General features: G+C 47.0%; 1 protein-coding gene across 1 annotated transcript; it reads left to right on the top strand.

The window, feature by feature from the left end:
- The first annotated feature begins 11,989 nt into the window (after nt 1-11,989).
- Nucleotides 11,990-14,751, top strand: HAPLN2 (hyaluronan and proteoglycan link protein 2). Its single transcript, XM_023554089.2, has 5 exons — nt 11,990-12,777; nt 13,014-13,367; nt 13,532-13,648; nt 13,787-13,969; nt 14,356-14,751. Exons 1-5 carry the CDS (start codon nt 12,690-12,692, stop codon nt 14,637-14,639), a joined length of 1,026 nt encoding a protein of 341 aa, XP_023409857.1. The 5' UTR covers nt 11,990-12,689; the 3' UTR covers nt 14,640-14,751.
- The last annotated feature ends 5,929 nt before the right edge of the window (nt 14,752-20,680 follow it).

Raw genomic sequence — 20,680 nt, forward strand, 5'->3', positions numbered from 1 at the left:
GTTAAACTGTCTACAATTAACATTGTCCCCCCCCGAAAAAATTGTAGACAATGTTTATCATTGAGTAAACGGTGTATCACTGGGTAATCAGAAAAAATGGCAATAAAAGTTCTCTTCCAGTTGTAAAAAATTATTGTTCTAATATTTATTCTGGTACTTTGATGGTTTCGTTTTTGCATTTAAACTTTTGAGCTTTCTGGGATTTATCTTAGCAGAAGGAATGAGTATGGATTCAACTCACCCCCGTCCCCAGCACACACAGAAGTAACCGGTTGTTCCAGCCTCTAGCAGCCTACATTATGCTGCAGCCATCTACCGGAATACCATACAGACATGGAAAAAGGATAAGCAAGCTTTGTCAGGGACTGATAGGGGAGGTGCTGGCGACATATTACTAGGTAAAAAAAGTGAGGCAGGCAACGCTGTGTATAACATGATCTCAATTCAGTTCATAAAAAGAATATATGTATGATGTATGTTTCTATCGACTTACATGTTTGTAGATTCTTAAAAACTTTCTGGACAGGTACAGAAGCAGCTTAACAACGGCTTCATTGTTCCAGGGGGAGGTGAGAAGAAGGAAGGAAGGGAGAATTTTACTTTTCGTTTTATCCTTTTCATCATGGTTTAATTCTTTGCGTTACATGCATGTATCACTTTTGTTTTAAAGAAATAAATAAAAATAATTAAGTAGGTGGCTTTAACGTTTACGTGTGTATGTGTGTGGTTTAGATGTCCTTGTAAAAATCAGACGACCCCTTAAAATCAATCTTTATCTCTGTTTTGATTAGTTCTGTTCCCTTGGACACGTTTTTCTTTCACCAATAATAATGGCTGAAATGTACTGAGTGCTTTCTATGAGCTAGGCAAAATTAATTCTAATCTAATTCGCTCTGATTATTGTAGCTGTTGTGGTGGTGGTTGTTATCTTCATTTTCAGATGAAGACACTGAAGCACAGAGAGGGTAAGCTGCCTGGTGTTATCCAGTTAGTAGGTAACAGGGCTGAGTTTTGTCTCCGGACACTCAAGTTCCAGAGCCTGTAGAATTTAACTACTACTCAATACTGCCTTTTTCTTAAGATTGCAGATGTTGGAAGAAAATTTCAATTTTATTTATTTATTCAGGAAACATTTTCTTAATGCCTAGTGTGTGCCAGGAGGCCCTGGGTGGTAGAAACAGTTAACATGCACAGCTGCAGCCAAAAGATCTGTGGTTCAAGTCCACTGAGAGGTGCCTTAGAAGAAAGGCCTGGCAATCTACTTTAGAAAAATCAGCCACTGAAAACCCTATGGAACACAGTTGTACTCTGATAAACATGGGGGTCACCATGAGTCAGAATCAACTGATGAGAGCTGGTAACTAGTAGTGTACGCCAGGTGAGAAAGCTGTGAAATCCCTTCTTGCTTTGGTTAAAGAAGGCTTCCTGAAGGAACACAAACAGGTGCATAATAAAGTTTCTTTGATATTGCTATTGGACAGAGGAGCTGTAACAAGGGGTGGCCCACTGGGGCAGCAGCCTGTGAAGGGTGTTCTTAAGTACCAGAAGGCACTGCAGAGGACTCTTGCTGAGAATGGCCATTTCCTCTGAGTGTCCACTGCTGGTCCAAGCCAGGTGCTGACCAGGAGCTGGAGATACAAAAGGGGCCTGCCCTCAAGGAGTTTCAGTCTTCCTGGGAATCCCTGCTCTAGTTCCACCAGCAGAACTGCGTGGGGGCTGACTCAACAGTAGGCAACAACAAAATACCGTGTCACCTATCATTCTGTTTATGACGGTCCACCCGCTGCCGTGTCCAGGTGGGCCGTGGAGCTGGGTGTTTGCTCTGCTAGCCCTGCAAAGAAGCCCTGGTGGCGCAGAGGGAAGCAGAGTGCTAGTGTGCTGCCTTTCATGTAGTGAAATTGAGAAGTGTAAAAAGATGATACTCAAAGTCTTTTGTTAACTCACGTCCAAGTTTTATTGAACTCATTAATGAAGGAACCGGCAAGAAGACAAAAGAGCTACATTGTTTAAAATGCATTTGAGAAACAGGGATTTATATAGTTGCTGAGGAAAGGAACACCTCAATAGATTGTTCCTTTAGATATAAACTGGTGCCACCAAGTTGACTGGTGACAACCACATACATGTCAGAGTAGGCTGCTCCAGAGGATTTTCAATGGCTGCTTTTTTGGAAGTAGATCACTAAGTCTTCCTTCAGAGGTGTCTCAAACTCCCCACCTTTCTGTTAGCAACTGAACCTGTTAACCATTTGTACCACCCAGGGCTCCAATTTAGACATAGGACCGGTTAACTTTCTAGGACAATAAAACCCACAGCCCTTGTAGTTCACTTCTCTACTGGACAATAAAACTATGCTTTTATCATGTTTTGCAGGTTGACTTCTGTGATGGTTAAGATGGCTAAGATTCACTGTATTGATTGCGTGTGCTGGGCCATGATTCTCAGTGTTAATATGTGATCACTCCCATGACTGAATCTGCTGTGAGTAGCCAATCAGTCGAAAGGGAGTTTCCTTCGGGGTGTGGCCTGCATCCAAATATAAGCAGATGTCCTGGCTTCTTCACTCATTCTGGATCCTGCACTGCCTCCTGTTCATCTGACCTCTGGCTCTTGGGACTTGAGCTATCAGCTCATCTGCAGATCTTGGAATTCATTGATCTTCGCAGCCTGGGAGCGAGAGCCCTGCTCTCTGACCTGCCAGTCTTGGGTTCTCCAGCCCCTGTGGCTTTGTGAATTGAGAGAAGCCTCTATCCTGATACACCGACTTGGGAGGTTTCAGCCTCTACAATCGCGTGGCCTGTTTCCTTGATATAAATCTCTCTCTCTCTCTCTCTCTCTCTATATATATATTTATATGCTTTACTGGTTTTGCTTCTCTAGAGAACCCAGCCTGAGACAACTTTGAACTGTACAGGCTGTAAATATCTACACCTTTGTCAATTGTGGATTATTCCTCAATTATACTCTGATGACAAAGTCACATTCCTCAGATGAATCAGATGAGGGTCAAACAGGTTTATTAGAAGATGCTCTAGCATGCTACCAAAAATTAAATAAATGTAAAAATTAATCAAGCAATCCTCATTTACCTTTTTCCAAGTTTGAAGATAAACTACCTGGTTTACTTCGTAACTGTGTGTTCTGTAGGGTTGCTATGAGTCGAAATTGACTCGACGGCACACAACAACAACATAAGACCTTGGCAAGTTACTACTCTCTCTGGACATCAGTTTCCTTGTTTATAAAATGGGAATAATGAGACTGTGCTAATATTTCTTTCTCCCAAGTGCAAGAATAGAACTCGCTTTTTTTAAATTATTCAAATTCTGGTCTGAGAAGGGTTGATTAATACTTGCAAATCTTCTTGCTTCTGGGATACGTTTGATCAATGTGAGCCTGGGAGTGAGAGTTTGTACAAACTGAAGTCAGACCCAGCCTGGACTGGCTAGAAGGAGAACAGAAGCAGAACTTGGAGAGAGAAGCCTTGATGCCTGGAGCCATGAGATGGACATAATAAAATGAAGACAGGACCTCAAGGTATTTGCAGGGGTCAAAAACCAAAAAAATTAATTCTTTGCTGTCAATTTTAGAGAGCAGTAGAACTGCCCCCATAGGGTTTCCAAGGAGCAGCTGGTGGGTTCAAACTGCCAACCTTTTGGTTATAACAGAGCTCTTAACCACTGTGATATCAGGGCTCCTTTGCTGGAGTAGTAGAACAAAAATGCAGTTCAATGGTCCACCTGACCACAGCAGTGGATTGATTATTATAAATAGAATGATAGATGACATGGGTATTTTGTCATTGGGTGCTGTTGAGTCAGCCCACGCCCATGGTGACCCCATGCACCTGGTCCTGTGCCATTCCTACTATCAGTTGCAGATCTATACGGTTTTCACTGGCTGGTTTTTGCAAGTAGATTGCCAAACCTTTCTTCTGACATGGATATTAATAAGTAAAGCAAAATTGTTAAGTCTTAGTAACTGTGAAAACCTCTTCCAGACATTTGTCTTTGACTTTTCTCTGCACTTCCCATCATTTGATTTTACCCTTGCCTACCTCCAAGATAGGTGGAATAGGTATCATCCCATTAGACTGAGAGCTTCACAAGGTCATGAACTGCATTTATTTCTGTTTCTCACTCAGTGAGGGCCTTCAGAAAATAATTTAAATTGAACTGAGTTCCCATGGTGCAGGTGAGGAAACAAGCGCACTGACGAGATCTTGTCCAGGGTGACACAATTAGTGGAAGACCTGTAATTAGAACCCAGGTCTCCTGCCTGCCCTCTACTATATGTCTCATGCCTAGTACTGCAAATGTTTGTACTGCAGAGCTATGCCTTGCATGCCCAGGGTGGATTTCTGTCTAGATGGTGGGTACATCTGTAGCCAGGAGTAAAGCCTAGGTGGTTGTTGTTATGTGCCATGGAGTTGGTTCCAACTCATAGCAACCCTATGCACAATAGAACGAAACACTGTCTGGTCCTATGCCATCCTCCCAGTCATTGTTATGCCTGAGCCCATTACTGCAGCCACTATGTCAATCCATCTCGTTGAGGGTCTTCCTCTTTTTTGCTCACCCTGTACTTTACCAAGCATGATGTCCTTCTCCAGGGACTGATTCCTACCGATAACATGTCTAAAGTACCTGAGACGAAGTCTTGCCATCCTTGCTTATAAGGAGCATTCTGGCTGTACTTCTTCCAAGACAGATTTATTCATACTTTTGTCTATGTTGGTGACCCAAATAAAGCAGAATGCTAAGTTCAATGTTGCTGCCTTTTGGCCCTAAAGAAAGACCAAGGAGAGCCATGCCTTCCTAATACTTTTTCTCTGACAGCACTGGCTTCAGGAGCAGGCTACCCCAGGAGAAGGAGCAGCACCCTGCCTCTTCACCCCCGTGTCCTCAGCATAGAGATAATTAATGAACTTGAACATTTGCCAGGTTGAGATGAGGACAACATGATACCTCCATCCATTCTTTCAAGGCCTTTCAGAGCCAGGACAAAGCTGCTTCTGGAGCTAGGCAGCTTCTCCCTCTGGACATCTTCAGTTCTAGCTTTCAGGTTCTGATTAACACTAGTGGCACCATGAGATCTACTTCTCAGGAGTCCCAGGTAAAGGCTGGAGTGAAGAACAGGAAACTGAGTTCTCACCAGGATTTCCTGACTGGTAGGGTAGCCCAAGAGGAAGCACAGTCTCCTGTCAGGGCTCCAAGTGGCACCTGAGATATGATGGTGGCATCCCTACACTCTCCATGTTGTTGCTGTTGCTGTTAGTTGCAGTCGAGTCGATTCCAGCTCATGGCGATGTTATGTGTGCAGTGTAGAACTGCTCCATAGGGTTTTTAAGACTGTAACCTTTTGGAAGAAGATCACCAGGCCTTTTTTTCGAGACATCTCTTGGTGGGTTTGAACTGCCAACCTTTCAGCTAGTAGTCAAAGGTTTAACCATTTACACCACCCAGGGACTCCATACAGATGAAAATATAGAATAATAGAGAGGTCTCTGGCTATCTATTATTTTTTACTTCCCCTTCCTCTCTCCCTCTTTCCTCCCCTTTCCCTCCCTCCCTTCCTTTTCTCCTCTTCTCCTGTTTCATATTTTCAGGAAATAAGGAAACTGGGGTACTCCACGGGTGACTGTTGTGGTAAAGGAGACCCCAGCCCCACAACAGGCCCTGCCCGTTCACTTAGAGGGTGTGACTAGTGAGAAGATGAGTGGGTCTCTTCTTCCCATCTTGTTCTCCCCTTCTCTGACCCTTTTCCTGTTTGAACCATATAACAATAAACCTAACTCATAGTGTGCTTTGCACTTTGTAGAATGCTCTTTCTTTACCCTCTCACCAACCTGTACAGATGAGCAGATACCATGCTGCCTGTTTGATAATTAGAGACTGAAGCTCCAGGAAGTAGGTATAGAGTCTCATGAAGTTAGCATCTGGCTGGAACAGGATTCCTGATTCATGGACCAGTGTTTCTCCCATTTGCTCCTGTGGCCTCATGCTCCTTTCAGACTGGCAATCTTCCCCCTGCCCCTGCCTCACGAGCATGGACCCCACCTCTCACTTCCTTCCCACCCTTGACTATATGCCCAGCACAAGGGCTGTTCAGGGTGCAGCGAGGCCTCCTGAGTGGAAAATAAGGCTTTCCTCAAGACTGAACCTCTCAGACTCACTCCTCATATCATCTGTAGTGAAACCAGGATCCAGTTCCAGGAGAGGCCAGAAAGAAATGACTTGGGGGTTCCCAAGAAGGAGACGAAAGGTGGGAATCAAAAGAAGGAGGCGAGGAAAGCTCCAATCCAGCATCTGCAGAGAACTTCACTGTGGCAGGCAATGGAGGTAATGAAGTAACTGTGTATAAACGTGAATTTTATTCGGAAGGAGGGGGAAGTCCTAGCAAATACACACAGCCCCTGCCTGAAATTCCCCCTAAGATGCCATCTTGCCAGCTCTTCCACTTGTTCATGCAACAGCCCCAGTGGTAAAATTGGTACCATGTTTACCATAGGTGAATTAGTTGCCTGGGGCTGCCATAGCAAAGCACCACAAACTGGGTGGCTTAAAACAACAGAAAACAATTTTATTCTCTCACAGGTCTAGAGGCCAAAAGTCCTAAATCGAAGTGTTGGCAAGGTCACGCTCTCATTGAAGGCTCTAGGGGAGGAATCCTTCCTTGCCACTTCTAGCTTCTGGTGGTTGCTGGCAATCCTCGCCATTCCTTGGCTTGTAGACGCATTGCTCCAATCTCTGCCTCTGTCTTCACACGGCCTTCTTCCCTGTGTGCCTGGGTGTCCAAATTTCCCTCTTTTTGTCAGGACATTCGTCATTGGATTAGGCCAACCCCAACCCAGTATGACTTCATCTTCACTTGATTACATCTGCAAAGATCCTGTTTCCAATAAGGTCATATTTTGAGGTTCCAGGTGATCACGAATTTTGGTGGACACTATTCATCCCAGTATACCAGAGGTCAAGGAAATTGGTCAGCTGAACCTAGCTGAAGGATGGAAGCTGAGTCTGAGAAAGGGATGTCAGAACTCCGTATGCCTACATAACTCCCCCTCACCCTGATCAGTAGGTAGCAAGAGTGGCAAAGGTCTCTCCTCAAAAGATACTAGTTCAGTGCAAAGATGCCAACTCAAGCCTGAGCAGTCTTACCTCATTCTTGTTTTGCCGTGTCATGGGGCAGAGTGAAATTGACCTTGAGTGAACTAAGCAGTTTGTCTATTCACTGTATATTTATTCCTGTCTTTTCCTTTCTCATTCAAAGGGTTCTTTGTGCATCTATCAAATAGTTCTAGGCGTTCCTCCCTGCAAAACTCAGTCTCTCTGGGATTTAAATACCAGAGACTTCTAAGGCACAATTCAGAAGTGATTTAGGGAGAAAGGAGAGGTAATGAGTGAGACTGGCCTTGGAGGCAGTTACCCAGGCTTTGGAGCCATTTACATTCTCCCCCTTGCTCTGTTGGGAGGCTGTTTGTTTTGGTTGGGTTGAAGCCAATCAGATGCACTGGATCAGGGTGTACCGTCAGAGGAGACAGGGGGCTATTTGTCTTCTCTTATGAGACAGTCCAGGGGGTGGAGGGAAGGGCCTAGAAACATGGGTGGAGTGGACAGGGAGAAGATAGTGAATTAGATCACTAGAGTGGAGTTGGGATGGACTCCCTATTACTACGTATAGGCCAAGTGAAGATCCTGGGTTCCTCTGACTCAGAGAGGGACAGAGGAGCAAAAGAAGAATTTGTGTAGAAAGCAAGAAGTTCTAAGATCAACAATTGGACTCTCTGTGATCTCAGGCAAGCCCCCTTCCTCTCTATCTGCTCTTCTTCATTTGGTAAATGAAGAAGCAAAGTGTCTGAGGTCCTCTTCGGTTCTAATAGTGTGATTCCAATCCCATGAAGCTATGGATATGGGGCTGTTCCGCAGAGGGAAAAGAAGGGTGAGAGGCGATCTGAAGGTCTAGAGGTTTCTAAATGACAAATTACAGGAGATTTCTCCCTCTGCATCGATAGAAAACAGAAAGGTATGGGCTTATTCTGGGTTGTTGGAAGTGTTTTGTGTCTTCATCTGGTGGTAGTTACGTGGTGTGTACACATGTAAAAACTCAACAAGTTGTACACTTCAGATCTGTGCACTTTACTGTGTGTCAGTTATACCTCAATACCAAATAAACAAACCCACTGCCATCCTATAGGTCTAGAGTAGGACTGCCCCATAGGGATTCCAAGGAGTAGCTGGTGGATTCAAATTGCCGACCTTTTGGTTAGCAGCCAATCTCTTAACCACTGTGCCACCAGGGCTCTTCAATAAAAAGGTTTAAACTCCAGCAGCAGCTCATACTTCAGAAGGAACTTCTTAACAAGAGGAACATTAGAGGGACTGAATTTCAACCCAGGGAGGTTAAGAATCTCCCTTCTTTTGAGAATTTTAAGCCAACAAGATTATTCACCTGGACCAAAGAGAGCTTTCCAAAGCCCCTCCATCCCAGAAATTCCCAGGTCCCTTTCCCAGGGACAGAAAAATCCTCCTTGCTGTCTAATTTCCATCTCTCGCATTGTAGTGCCAGCCATTCATTCTGCCCTCTGCAGAGCCCAGCCCCTCCCCTGGCCTCAGACAAAATGAGAGCCTTGTAAGTTGGAGTGCTGGGAGACCCCATTCCAACCGTCTCACCATCCATTCTCTCCCCCTCACCTCCTTCTTTTCTTCTTGGGGATCTCAATTCCTGTTCTGAGCCCGCCCCCACCCAGGCCCTTTTTCCGGTGCTGTGTGCCAGCCGGTCCTGCATCCCACATCCCCAGCTGTTGACATTTCGTTGCCACTACCCATGGGATAAAGAAAGGAGCCCTGTTATTCAACAATAGGGGGAAAGACGGAGACAATGGGAAATTGTGCTTTCCATGGGGTGGGGACAGAGAAGTAAAGAACAGACAGACGGACAGACAAGGGACTGGGCAGAAGGGATCAAGTTTCTTGAAGCAGCTGGAGGTCCTGGAAATCTGGTTCCCACCTTGAAAGCCTCCTCCCATAGGCAATGTGCACTCAGGCACCGGAGGGCAGAGGTGAGGACTTTGTCGGGGGTGGGTGGCAGGGGGTAGGGGTACAGGGTACTACTTGGATGAGGCCCATACAGAAGTGTCGAAGCAACTGAAACTTGACATAAAGATCTTTGAGCCTCATTCATAGTTCATTCCCATCCCCATCTGTCCAATACCCTCCTGCCCACCAGTCAATCCACCCCTTCTCCAACCCAAGAACATCTCAGAAGCAACGAGGCACCGACCTTCCGCACTCTTCCAGGTTATCACTTCATCCCTTTCCAGCCCACCCACTATCCCGAGCCCAGCACCTTCTCCTGATCCTGTGACAGTGAGCTCCATAGATGCAGTGCACGGCCATAGAGCTGGACGCCAGTCACTTAGCCTGGCTTAGTAGAGTGATGGGGAAGGGGAATGGCTAGTTCTTGGCTCCTTGGATTCTTTTTGAGCTCATGGCAGAAGCCTTTCCTCAAAGGTGCAAAAGGAGAGACCACGTTCATTAGGTCTTCAAGTCCTGGGACTTTAAGGTGCTTGGACTTCCCAGGAGCCCAGGCAGCACCTTCATTCGGAACCTCTTCCTCAAGCAAGACCAAAAGCTGCTAATCATTGCTCTCTCGTCTCTGTGAAAAGACTAACTTCTACCAGGTAGGCAATGAAGCTGTCGGCACTCGTTTTCTTTAAGGGGTATGAAGATGATATGTGTGCACCTGCTTTTTTTTTTTTTTTTTTTTTTGTGGTAACATACACATAACAAAAGATTTGCCATTTTAACCATACAATTCAGTGACACTAATCATATTCACCATGTTGGGCAATCATTGCCATTTTCTATTTCCAAAGGTTTCTCATCATCCAAAAAGAAACTAAGTACTCCTTAAACAATAACTACCCCCCTCCCCCAGCCCCTGGTAACCACTAATAAACTTATGTCTCTATTCATTTGCTTATTCTAGATATTTTATGTAAGTGGGTTGATACAGCATTTGTCTTTTTGGGTCTGACTTATTCCACCCAGCATAATGTTTTCAAGGTTCATCCATGTTGTAGCATATATCAGAACTTCATTTCTCTTTATGACTTAATAATATTCCTTTGTATTACATACCACATTTTGTTTATCCACTCATCTGTTAGTAGACACTTGGATTGTCTCCACCTTTTGGCTACTGCAGATAACGCGGCAATGAATATTGCTGTACGAGAATCTGAGTCCTTGCTTTCAAGCCGTTTGGGCATATACCTAGGAGTAGAATTGCTGGGTCACATGGTAGCTCTAGGTTTAACTTTTGAGGTGTGTGCTCCTGCTTTGAAATACAGAAACACTGAAGATCGATTAAAAGCTTGAGACTCCTGTCAGATCTGGGTTCAAATCCCAGCAAACTCTTTCTTCTTATTAGTGTATGACCCCACTCAAGTTTCTTAAAATTTACGCTCCTTTTATAAAATGGTTTTCATCATAGTTCCTATCTCATAGGATTTCTGGGAGGAGTATATAAACTTATATATGTAGATACGTGTGTGTGTATGTAGATAGATAGATGTAAACGTAAAGCGCTTACAGCAGTGTCAGGCACATTAAACTTTAAACACCTGTTAACGCTGCTAGCATTATTTTTGGTCTCCGAATTGATTTTCTAGTCCCCATGATCACTCTTATTTACCAGGTCGTACTGTAAAGGAGAAGTGGTTTTCTTGCCCATGTCCCTGTTCCAGACACTTTCACTTTTAACCATTAGGAAGTTCTTTCAGTGCCTAACCTCCATTTCTCCTACTGCAAACTCGTCTTTGGCTTTCATTTGCAGGAGGACAGAACTCAGGTCCTTAGCTTTCTCACTCCTTTCCTCCCACTCCCTATGTCCCAGCTCTCCTTCTCACAAGTCCTCAATGTGAGCTCATTCACTAAAACACACACATTTATTTAGCCCCTACCGTGTTCCAGAGGAAACCCTGGTGGCATAATGGTTAAGTGCTACGGCTGCTAACCAAGAGGTCGGCAGTTTGAATCCACCAAGCACTCCCTGAAAACTCTATGGGACAGTTATACTCTGTCCTATAGGGTCGCTATGAGTCAGAATCCACTCAGCAGCAGGGGGTGTGTTTTGGTTTGGTGTTGGTGGCACGATGATTAAAGCGTTGGATACTAACCAAAAGTCAGCAGTTCAAAGCCACCAGCTGCTCCTTGGGAGAAAGGTGTGGCAGTCTGCTTCCATAAAGATTACAGCCTTGGAAACCCTATGTGGCAGCTTTACTCCATCCTATAGGGTCACTGAGTCCATTCGACTTGACTTCCTGGGTATTCCAGAAGCTATGCTGGGAGCTAACACATACATCACACTTACTATGTATCAAGTGTTATTTTAAGCATTTTACATCTATTAACACATCTAATCTTCACAACCACCCAGTGAGGCAGGTACACTATTATTGCCCACATTTTACTAATGAAGACACTGAGGCAGAGAGAAGCAATTTGTTCAAAGCCATGCAATTAGGAAGTGGAGGAGCCAGATTTGGAAAATGAAAAAAAAACTAGGTCAAGAGATCCCCAGTCCAATTTTAAAGAAGGAGGGACAAGGTGATAAAATATAGATACCATAAACAAGGGGAAAAATTAATTACCAAAATAGACAATTGCATTTAAAATAGTGTTTTCTAATAACTGGAAAATTTCATTGATATATTTTATCCTTGAAAAAACCAGTCTGAATTAAGAAAAGTATAAATTACACTTTAAAGAGAAGGAAAGGGTCAGCAGTTCAAATCCACCAGGCACTCCTTGGAAACCCTATAGGTCAGTTCTACTCTGCCCTATAGGGTCGCTAGGAGTCGGAATCAATGGCAATGGGATTAGTTTTTTTTTTTTTAATAAGCAATACATATGCATTACTTTCAAATGCACACTGTAAATTTAACTGCTAATAAAAGTAATTCTAAGGGGAAAAAAGGCCCCAGTCCAGTGCAGTAGGGAAACTAGACAAGTGGATCACAATGCATACAGTGTGGCCAACTGGGGGCTGAGGAAAGGTTTACCGGAATAAGTGAGGCCCAACCTGATGCCTGAGAAATCGGGGTGAGGGCAAACGCGGACTGTTTGGGGAACTCCTGCAAGTCTAGTGTGACCGGAGTGTGGTGTAGAGGCCGCAGGTGCTGCGGGGCAGGAGTGTGGGGGAGCAAGGCTGGAGGGGCAGAGACGCTGCATCACAGAGAGCCTTGGAAGCCATGGTTGGGAGATGGACAATGGGGTGCCACTTTTTGAAGCACGAGAGTGACATGATCACATGTATGCTGACTTCAGGGTGGAAAATGGGTGCTGGGAGAGGGTAGAGACTGGAGATGGCAATCCAGATGCCAAGATGTGGGAATTAGCAGTTGTAATGAGAAAGGCCTAGATAAGAAAAAAATGTAAATCAGGACCTACTGACTACTTCTGAGAGAAGAGAAATGGGCCCAGGAGGCCTGGTGGAAGGTTTGGTTATTTATGTTCCTTTTGCTGGCAACATCAGCCTCTTTTTCTGCCCCCATGGCTTCTAGCTGGACAGTCCCCTCTGAGGAATCCCTCATGGGAGTTCATCCCCAATACTCCCCCTTTCCCTCAGTCCTAAGGAACACCACTCTTCATGTCACACAGACAGTGCTGGGCTGAGTCGCCATCATGCTAGGGTGGCTCGCCCTCCCGGCACTCTGCAGTTTCCTCCTCCCTTGGACCTTCACCATCTTCCATACAGCCCTGGGGGACACAGGTAAGCACCCAGCCCAGCCTAGAATCTGGGGAACATTGTGGGGGAGGCTCTGGGGCTGGGAAAAGTGAAAAGGGCAGCTGCTGAGAGTACCCAGGGAGTGAGAGCAGTCGCTGCCCGGCAATGGAGAAGAGGATTGCGGGAGTCCGGGGAACTGCGTTTGGGGGGCAGGGTCTGGAATGGGCACTAGGGGCAGTGGGGATCAGGGGGTTCCTGCCACTGTGGCCCCCTCTGCTCAGCGCCCCACCCCGGCCCCCACTACCTCCTGCCCCCCATCCACGAGGTGATTCACTCTCGTCGTGGGGCCACGGCCACGCTACCCTGCGTCCTGGGCGCCCCGCCTCCCAGCTACAAGGTGCGCTGGAGCAAAGTGGAGCTGGGGGAGCTCCGGGAAATGCCGATTCTCATCACCAACGGGCTCCACGCCCGGGGCTACGGGCCCCTGGGGGGACGTGCGAGGATGCGGAGGGGGCATCGGCTAGACGCCTCCCTTGTCATCGCTGGCGTGCGCCTGGAGGACGAGGGCAGGTACCGCTGCGAGCTCATCAACGGCATGGAGGACGAGAGCGTGGCGCTGACGCTGCGCCTGGAAGGTGAGGCTCTTGCGCTCCCGCCAGCTCCTCCCGTGCGAGGAGGGTCCGGCCGCCTCGCCTCGGGCCGCCCAGGGCTCCTTTCCCAGCACTCCCCAACCCCCTCCCACGGGTCCCGGGCCCCTCTCGTAGGCTGTCCCCTCGCCAGGCTCTCCGCCACCCCCCAGGTGTGGTGTTTCCGTACCAGCCCAGCCGGGGCCGCTACCAGTTCAATTACTACGAGGCCAAGCAGGCGTGCGAGGAGCAGGACGGCCGCCTGGCCACCTACGCGCAGCTGTACCAGGGTGAGTGGCTGAACCCCAGCACGGCCCAGGCCCCTCCCGGCTGTCACAGGGGCCCCAACGAGGGGATGCGGCGAGCTTGGGGTCTGGCTCTTGCCAGTGGCGCCTCTAATTGCCCCGCCCGCTGCCATCTCCCGCCAGCGTGGACCGAGGGTCTGGACTGGTGTAACGCCGGCTGGCTGCTCGACGGCTCCGTGCGCTACCCCGTGCTCACGGCGCGCGCTCCATGCGGCGGCCGGGGCCGGCCCGGGATCCGCAGCTACGGACCGCGCGACTGGAAGCGCGACCGCTACGACGCCTTCTGCTTCTCCTCGGCGCTGGCGGGTGAGGGCCGGGGCAAGGGGCGGGGCGGGGGGCGGGCCCGAGCCGACTGTGGGCGGGGTTAACGCGTACGGTGGGGCGGGGCGGGGCCAGCTGGGGCAGGGACTTGGGCGGGGTGTGGAGGGTTGGGGGCGTGGCATGGGCGGGGAGAAGTAGAGCGCGGAAAGATGGAGACCAGGGGCGGGCCGCCCTGTTTCAAGGCCCCGCCCCCTGGCGCTAACCGGCCCAGCGCCGCGGGCTCTGCTCCCTACGCCTGCGTCCCCCCGCTCCGAGCTCGGCCCCGCTTCTCCACCGCCTGCCCCCCGGACTCCGCTCCCTGCGAGTCTGAATCCCGCCGCTCCCCGCCGCGCCCTGCTCTCGGCTGGTGGTTGACTGGCTCCCGTCTCCAGGCGACGTGTTCTTCGTTCCCGGGCGGCTGACGCTGTCCGAAGCCCACGCGGCGTGCAGGCGGCGCGGGGCCGTGGTGGCCAAGGTCGGGCACCTCTACGCCGCCTGGAAATTCTCGGGCCTGGACCAATGCGACGGCGGCTGGCTGTCGGACGGCAGCGTGCGCTTCCCTATCACCACGCCGCGGCCGCGCTGTGGGGGCCTCCCGGATCCCGGGGTGCGCAGCTTCGGCTTCCCCAGCCCCCAACAGCCGGCCTACGGGACCTACTGCTACTCCGAGAACTAGGGACCCACCTCACGGCCGTGCGACAAAGCCTGGGGGTCGTGGCGGGGTCCCTCGCCGCCCCTTTCCCGTAAGCCTCCGCTCCCGCCAGACGGAGCGGCCCTCCTGACCCGCTTTCCCGGACCCAGGGTGCAGGCCACGGACCCCGGCTGGCCGGCCGTCGGGGAGGCGAGGTGGTGGCGCCTCCTGCAGTAGGGTCCGCATATGATCCTTGGACCCACGGATCGAGGACTGCCGGCGAGGACGGAGCCGCCTCAAGGGGGGCCGGTGGGGCGCCCAAGGGCATTAACTGATCTCTGTGTACAGCAATAAAATAACTTGGGGACTTTATGTATTGGGTGGAGATGTAAGACCTGCGAAACGTGGGGGGTAAGGTGCCCTACTCTGGACCCAGCGTGCCAACTGTGCGCCTAAGAGGACAGGGTAAGAGCAGAGGCCTCTGCCGCTACGAGGTGAACCAACAGGAGACGGGGAGGTGCTAGGAGAGGGGACCAAGAGGCCGAAGGAGACAGAGTTGGAGACAGTGCATCGCCTGGCGGAGGATGGACGCTGGAGAATTTAGGATGTTGTAGCTCCAGGCGCCACGAGGGGGCGCCGCACAATCACCGATTGCTCTGGTTCGGCTCTACCAGGAGCGCTTCTTACATACCCTGAGGCCTACGCACTGGGCCCCACGGAAAGAATATAAGATGGACCTAAAAATATTTCAAAATGTGTTTGTATCCTGCCAGAAACGCATTGCAGAAACGTTTCCAGGGACTACTATTAAAGACAGGGAAGTCATACAGTTGATACAGGAAATTAAACACAAACACCGTCCCCACGAGGCTGATAATTCACCTTGATCGTGCACTTGGTTTAAACTTCGCCACCTACGCCGCCAAGGCGAAAAGCCGAGAACTGTACCAGTAACATTCTTAACATCTGGCTAAAGGAACCATAACTAATAACTCAAGAGACAAACTCTAATGTTAATTCATTTTTCCTTACCTTTTTTTCAAAAAAATTGTTGAAGAAATCCAACTAATTACAAAAAACCTGGACTAGAGAAGAGTCATGAAGGAGGCAAAGGGTATGAACATTTTAATGGTGCTCCATAAATGTAAAATTGCTTCCTAAAAGGGTTCTTCTTATAATTGCTAGAGAGAATTCATTCCATGAGATTTTATATAAGGGACAGCAAAGGACAGAATGCACAGCATCTTCAATAGCCAACATACGGCAAATAAAATATCTCTGCCAGTTCCTAAGCCTTGGTTTTCTCATCTGGGTCATGGGATAGTAACATCTGCCCCCTGTGTTAGTTATGAGGATTCGTTGAGACAATGCATGTACTAGGTAGTAAGTAGTACAGTGCCTGACAGATAGGAGGCTCTTGGTAAGTGCTACCAATAACAATAATTGGGAGACATTGGTGGTTCGGTGGTACAATTCTTGCCTTCCATGTGGGAGACCCAGGTTTGATTTCTGGCCAGTGTACCTCATACACTGCCTCCACCCATCTGTCAGTGGTGGCTTGCTTGTTGCTATGATGCTGAACAGGTTTCAGAGGAGCTCCTAGACTAAGATGGACTAGGAACAAAGACCTGGTGATCTACTTCTGAAATTCAGCCAGTGAAAACACTGTGGATCGCAACAGTCCCATCCACAACCAGTCACGGAGATGGCGCAGGACTAGGCAGTATTTGGTTCCATTGTGCATGGGTTTGCCATGACTCAGGGGCAAACTCAACGGCAGCTAACAATAACAACATAATAATTGTAATACTTTACTACTAATTATTATTATTTAGGTTCTTACCAGGCAGTTTGTAGGACTGGGTTTCTGTATGGCACTGTATTAGTCAGAATAAGCTAGATTATGCTGTGATAACAAACAACCCCAAATGTCAATGTCTTAGAACAACAAAAGTTTATTTCTCACTCAAGCTACATGGGCATCATTGTCAACAAGCAGGCTGTTTTTTTTCAGTGACTCAGGGACCAAGGCTGATAGGACAGCCACCACCTCAAATGCCATCAATCACCACACCAAAAGGAAAAAATAAAAGAGCTTTGGAGGGCCTTATACTGGCAATTTATTGCTCCAGCCAAGAAGTCACACCTGTCCCTTCTGTTTGCGGCTCATCCCAGGGTACAAATCACATGACCCCACCCAAACCACAAGGAGGCAGGAAAGTGTGACTTTGGCCTAGAAATAGAACTACAAGTATTTGATGAACAGCATCAACAGAGTTCACCAATCTAAACTCTGGGACATATTGCTAATCACTCACCCTTCTGCGTCTCTTCTGGATTTTCTGAGTTCTGGCCTATTTGAAAGTCAGAGCCTCAACAGCTACGGTGGCAGAAATTTGGCTTTCCTTCAGAGTAAAGCCTCTGTCAACAGACGTACAAGATACAGCCATGAGAGAAACTTGCCTTTTGCTGTAAAGTTCTGGTTCTTCACTCATAAAAACACATGACCCATAATTCTTACAAGTACGCTGCATATTAGGTCCCCTGGGTTGCACAAATGGTTTGTGCTCAACTATTAACCTAAAGGTTGACGGTTCAAACCCACCCGGCTGCACCACAGAAGAAAGGCCTGGCAATCTGCTTCTGTAAAGATTACAGCCAAGAAAACCTTATGGAGCAGTTCTACTCTAACTCATGGGGTTGCCATGAGCCACAATTGACTCAACGGCAATGGGCGGGTGACTCTGAATATTGCTACTACCATTACTTTTAAAAATTATTATTATGGAAACTTTCAAACATGCACAAAAGTAAAGAGAATCGAATAATGAACTACCGTGTCCCCATCACCCAGCTTGACTATTATCAAAATTCTGCCCTTCTTTGTTTCATGTGTTTGTTTTTGCTGGAGTATTTTAAACCAAATCCTAAACATTCTATCATTTCACCTATAAATACTCAATATGTACTTCTAACAGATAATGAATTTTAAAAATAACCGTATCAGCAGGAGCAATCGGAAAAGAAAATTAAGAAAACAATTCCATTTATAATAGCATCTAGAAGAATAAAATATCTGGGAATAAGTTTAACCAGGGACGTGAAAGACTTGTACTGTATATTAAAACTATAAAGCATAGCCGAAAGAAATTAAAGAAGACATAAATAAATGGAAAGACATACTGTGTTCATGGATTGGAAACTTAATGTTGTTAAGATGTTAATACCACCCAAAGTGATCTATAGATTTAATGCAATCCCCAGCAAAATTCCAACAGCTTTCTTTGCAGAAATAGAAAAGTCAATCCTCAAATTTATATGGAATTGCAAGGGGCCCTGAGTAGCTAAAGCAGAACAAAGTAGGAGGACTCACACTTTCTGATTTCAAAACGTACTATAAAGCTACAGTAATCAAAACAATCTGGTACTGGTTTAATAGTAGACACATAGACCCAATGGAATAGAATTGACGGTCCAGAAATAAACCCATACATCTATGGCCAGTTGATTTCTGACAAGGGTATGAAGTCCATTCAATGTGGAAAGAACAGCCTTTTCAATAAATGGTGCTGATACAACTGGATGTTCCTATGCAAAGAATGAAGTTGCACTCATGCCTCACACGATATACAAAAATTAACTCAAAATGGATGAAATACCTAAATTTAAGAAACAAAACCATAAAACTCTTAGAACAAAAGAGAGGAGTAATGCTTTGGGACCTAGTTTTCAAAAATGGGTTCTTAAATATGACACCAAAAACACAAGCACCAACATACGAAATAGATAAATTGGGCTTCATCAAAATTTAAAAGTTTTGTGCATCAAAGGACTTTATCAGCAAAGTGAAGAGAAAATCTACAGAATGGGGCAAAGTATGTGGGAACCATATATCTGATAAGAGTTTAGTATCCAGAATATACAAAGAATTCCTACAACTCAACAGCAAAAAGACAAACAACCCAATTAAAAAATGGGCAAAGTACTTGAATAGATATGTCATCAAAGAAGATATACAAATGGCCAATAAGCACATTAAAAGATGCTCCACATCATTAGTAGATAGATATAGAGAGTGAGAGAGATAGCTGCCATTGAGCCGAGTACGATTCATATGGACCTTAGATGCAACAGAACAAAGCATTGCTTGGTACTGTATCATCCTCATGATAGCCAGCGTGTTAGGAGTCTATTGTTGCAGTTATTGTGTCATTTCATCTCAAGGAGGGTCCCCCTCACCGTCGCTGGCCCTCTACTTCACAAAACATGATATCCCCCTCCAGCGATTGATCCTTCCTGATGAAGTGTCCAAAGCAAGTCAGACAATGTTCTGTCATGATCCAAAAGGTTTTCATTGGCTAATTTTGGGAAGCAGATCTCCAGACCCCTCTTCCTAGTCTATCTTGGTCTGGAAGCTCTGCTGAAACCCATCCACCATGGGCGACCCTGTTGACATTTGAAATACTGGTGGCATAGCTTCCAGCGTCATAGCAACATGCAAGCCACCACAGTAAGACAAACTGATGGACAAGTGAGGGTTCCTCCAAAGCAGACCTTAAGTCAAGGATCTGAATATAAGTGGTCTATCTGGAAGAACTTCAAGGAGATAGACTGACACAGTGGCTGCAACAATGGGCTCAAACATAGCAGGATTGTGAGGAAGGCGCCGGACCCGGCAATGTTTTGTTCTGTTGGACACAGGGTCGCTCTGAGTCAGAACTGACAACAGGACAATAGAGCAGGTGGGAAGCTGGGAAAACTGGGACTCAATCCTGTTGGGGATCTCTGGGAGACGATATAGAACCTTCCTCAGAGAATCCTACCTGAGGGGAGGAGAAACTAGGGTATTTTTCATCAACTCTGTTTTTGGTTGAGGGCTATTTCTGAGCTTATTAACTTTCTAGCATTCCTAGTTTGCCCCGAGCACAAACTGCTCCCAAAGCCAGACAAAAACCCTCAGGCAGAGCCACAGATGTTTACAAAAAGGAGCCTCCTTATAGGGGTGAGTGCTGAAGGATGTAGGTGGCAGCTACAATCCACCCTTTTCACTGCCCAGATCTATTTGTGCCCCATGTTTAGTTTACTTTGTCCTGCTATTCATTCTTCAAGGTGGTGACTGCTACAATTTCTAATTTTTTTTTTAAGTCTTACAGTAGGAGAGTTGGTGGGACAAACTACAGTGACCATTGCTGCAGTTGGTTCCAAAGCTGCAACCAGTATTCAATACCTCCCTCCTCTACAACCCATTCTGTTGGTCTAAGTGGCTTTCTCAATGGATAAACCCAGACCTTCTTCTTTGACAGCACCAGACTTTTGTTACCATACCCTTGACAGGCTACTATTGGTGCAATTACCTGTTCATGGTTACCACTGGACATGAGTTATCAAGATGAATAATCAAGATCAGTTTTATCTGCCAGTATAATTCCTTTCTTTGTTGGTCAATTGGCATGAGGTGTCCAAAGTGACCCAGTGGCTGCTATAGCCTTAAGATTAGTGGTATCCTTACTGTGATCCCTGGTAAACACATCCTCTACCCCAAGAACCAAGCCTCTAGCCCTGAAAAGCCTAAATTTATAGGGACAGAAAGTACAAATTCCCCAAATGGGTCACTGGGAATGATGGGGAGAGGGTGTCTTAGGCTTGGTTCTCTAGAGAAGCAAAACCAGTAAAGCATATAAATATATAGAGAGATTTATACCAAGGAAACAGCTCATGCGATTGTAGAGGCTGGAACATCCCAGGTCCATGGATCACAATAGAGGCTTCTCTCGATTCACATATTCGCAGGAGTTGGCGAACCCAAGATCAGCAGGTTGGAGAGCATGGCTCTTGTTCACAGGCTGTGAAGATCCACAAGTCCCAAGATTGTCAGGCAAGGTCTCAAGGCTTCTCCTGATTCACATAACTTCAGGGGCTGGTGAACCCAAGGTCAGCAGGTCGGAGGGCAGGGCTCCCACTCACAAGACTGTAAAGATTGACAAATCCCAAGATCGGCAGATAAACTGATAGCTCAAGCCCCAAGAACCTGAGGTCAGACAAACAGGAGGCAGCCACAGGATCCAGAGCCAGCGAAAAGCCAGAAC

The sequence above is a fragment of the Loxodonta africana genome, chromosome 3 (genome assembly GCF_030014295.1).
Source record: "Loxodonta africana isolate mLoxAfr1 chromosome 3, mLoxAfr1.hap2, whole genome shotgun sequence".
Classification (NCBI taxonomy): Eukaryota; Metazoa; Chordata; class Mammalia; order Proboscidea; family Elephantidae; genus Loxodonta; species Loxodonta africana.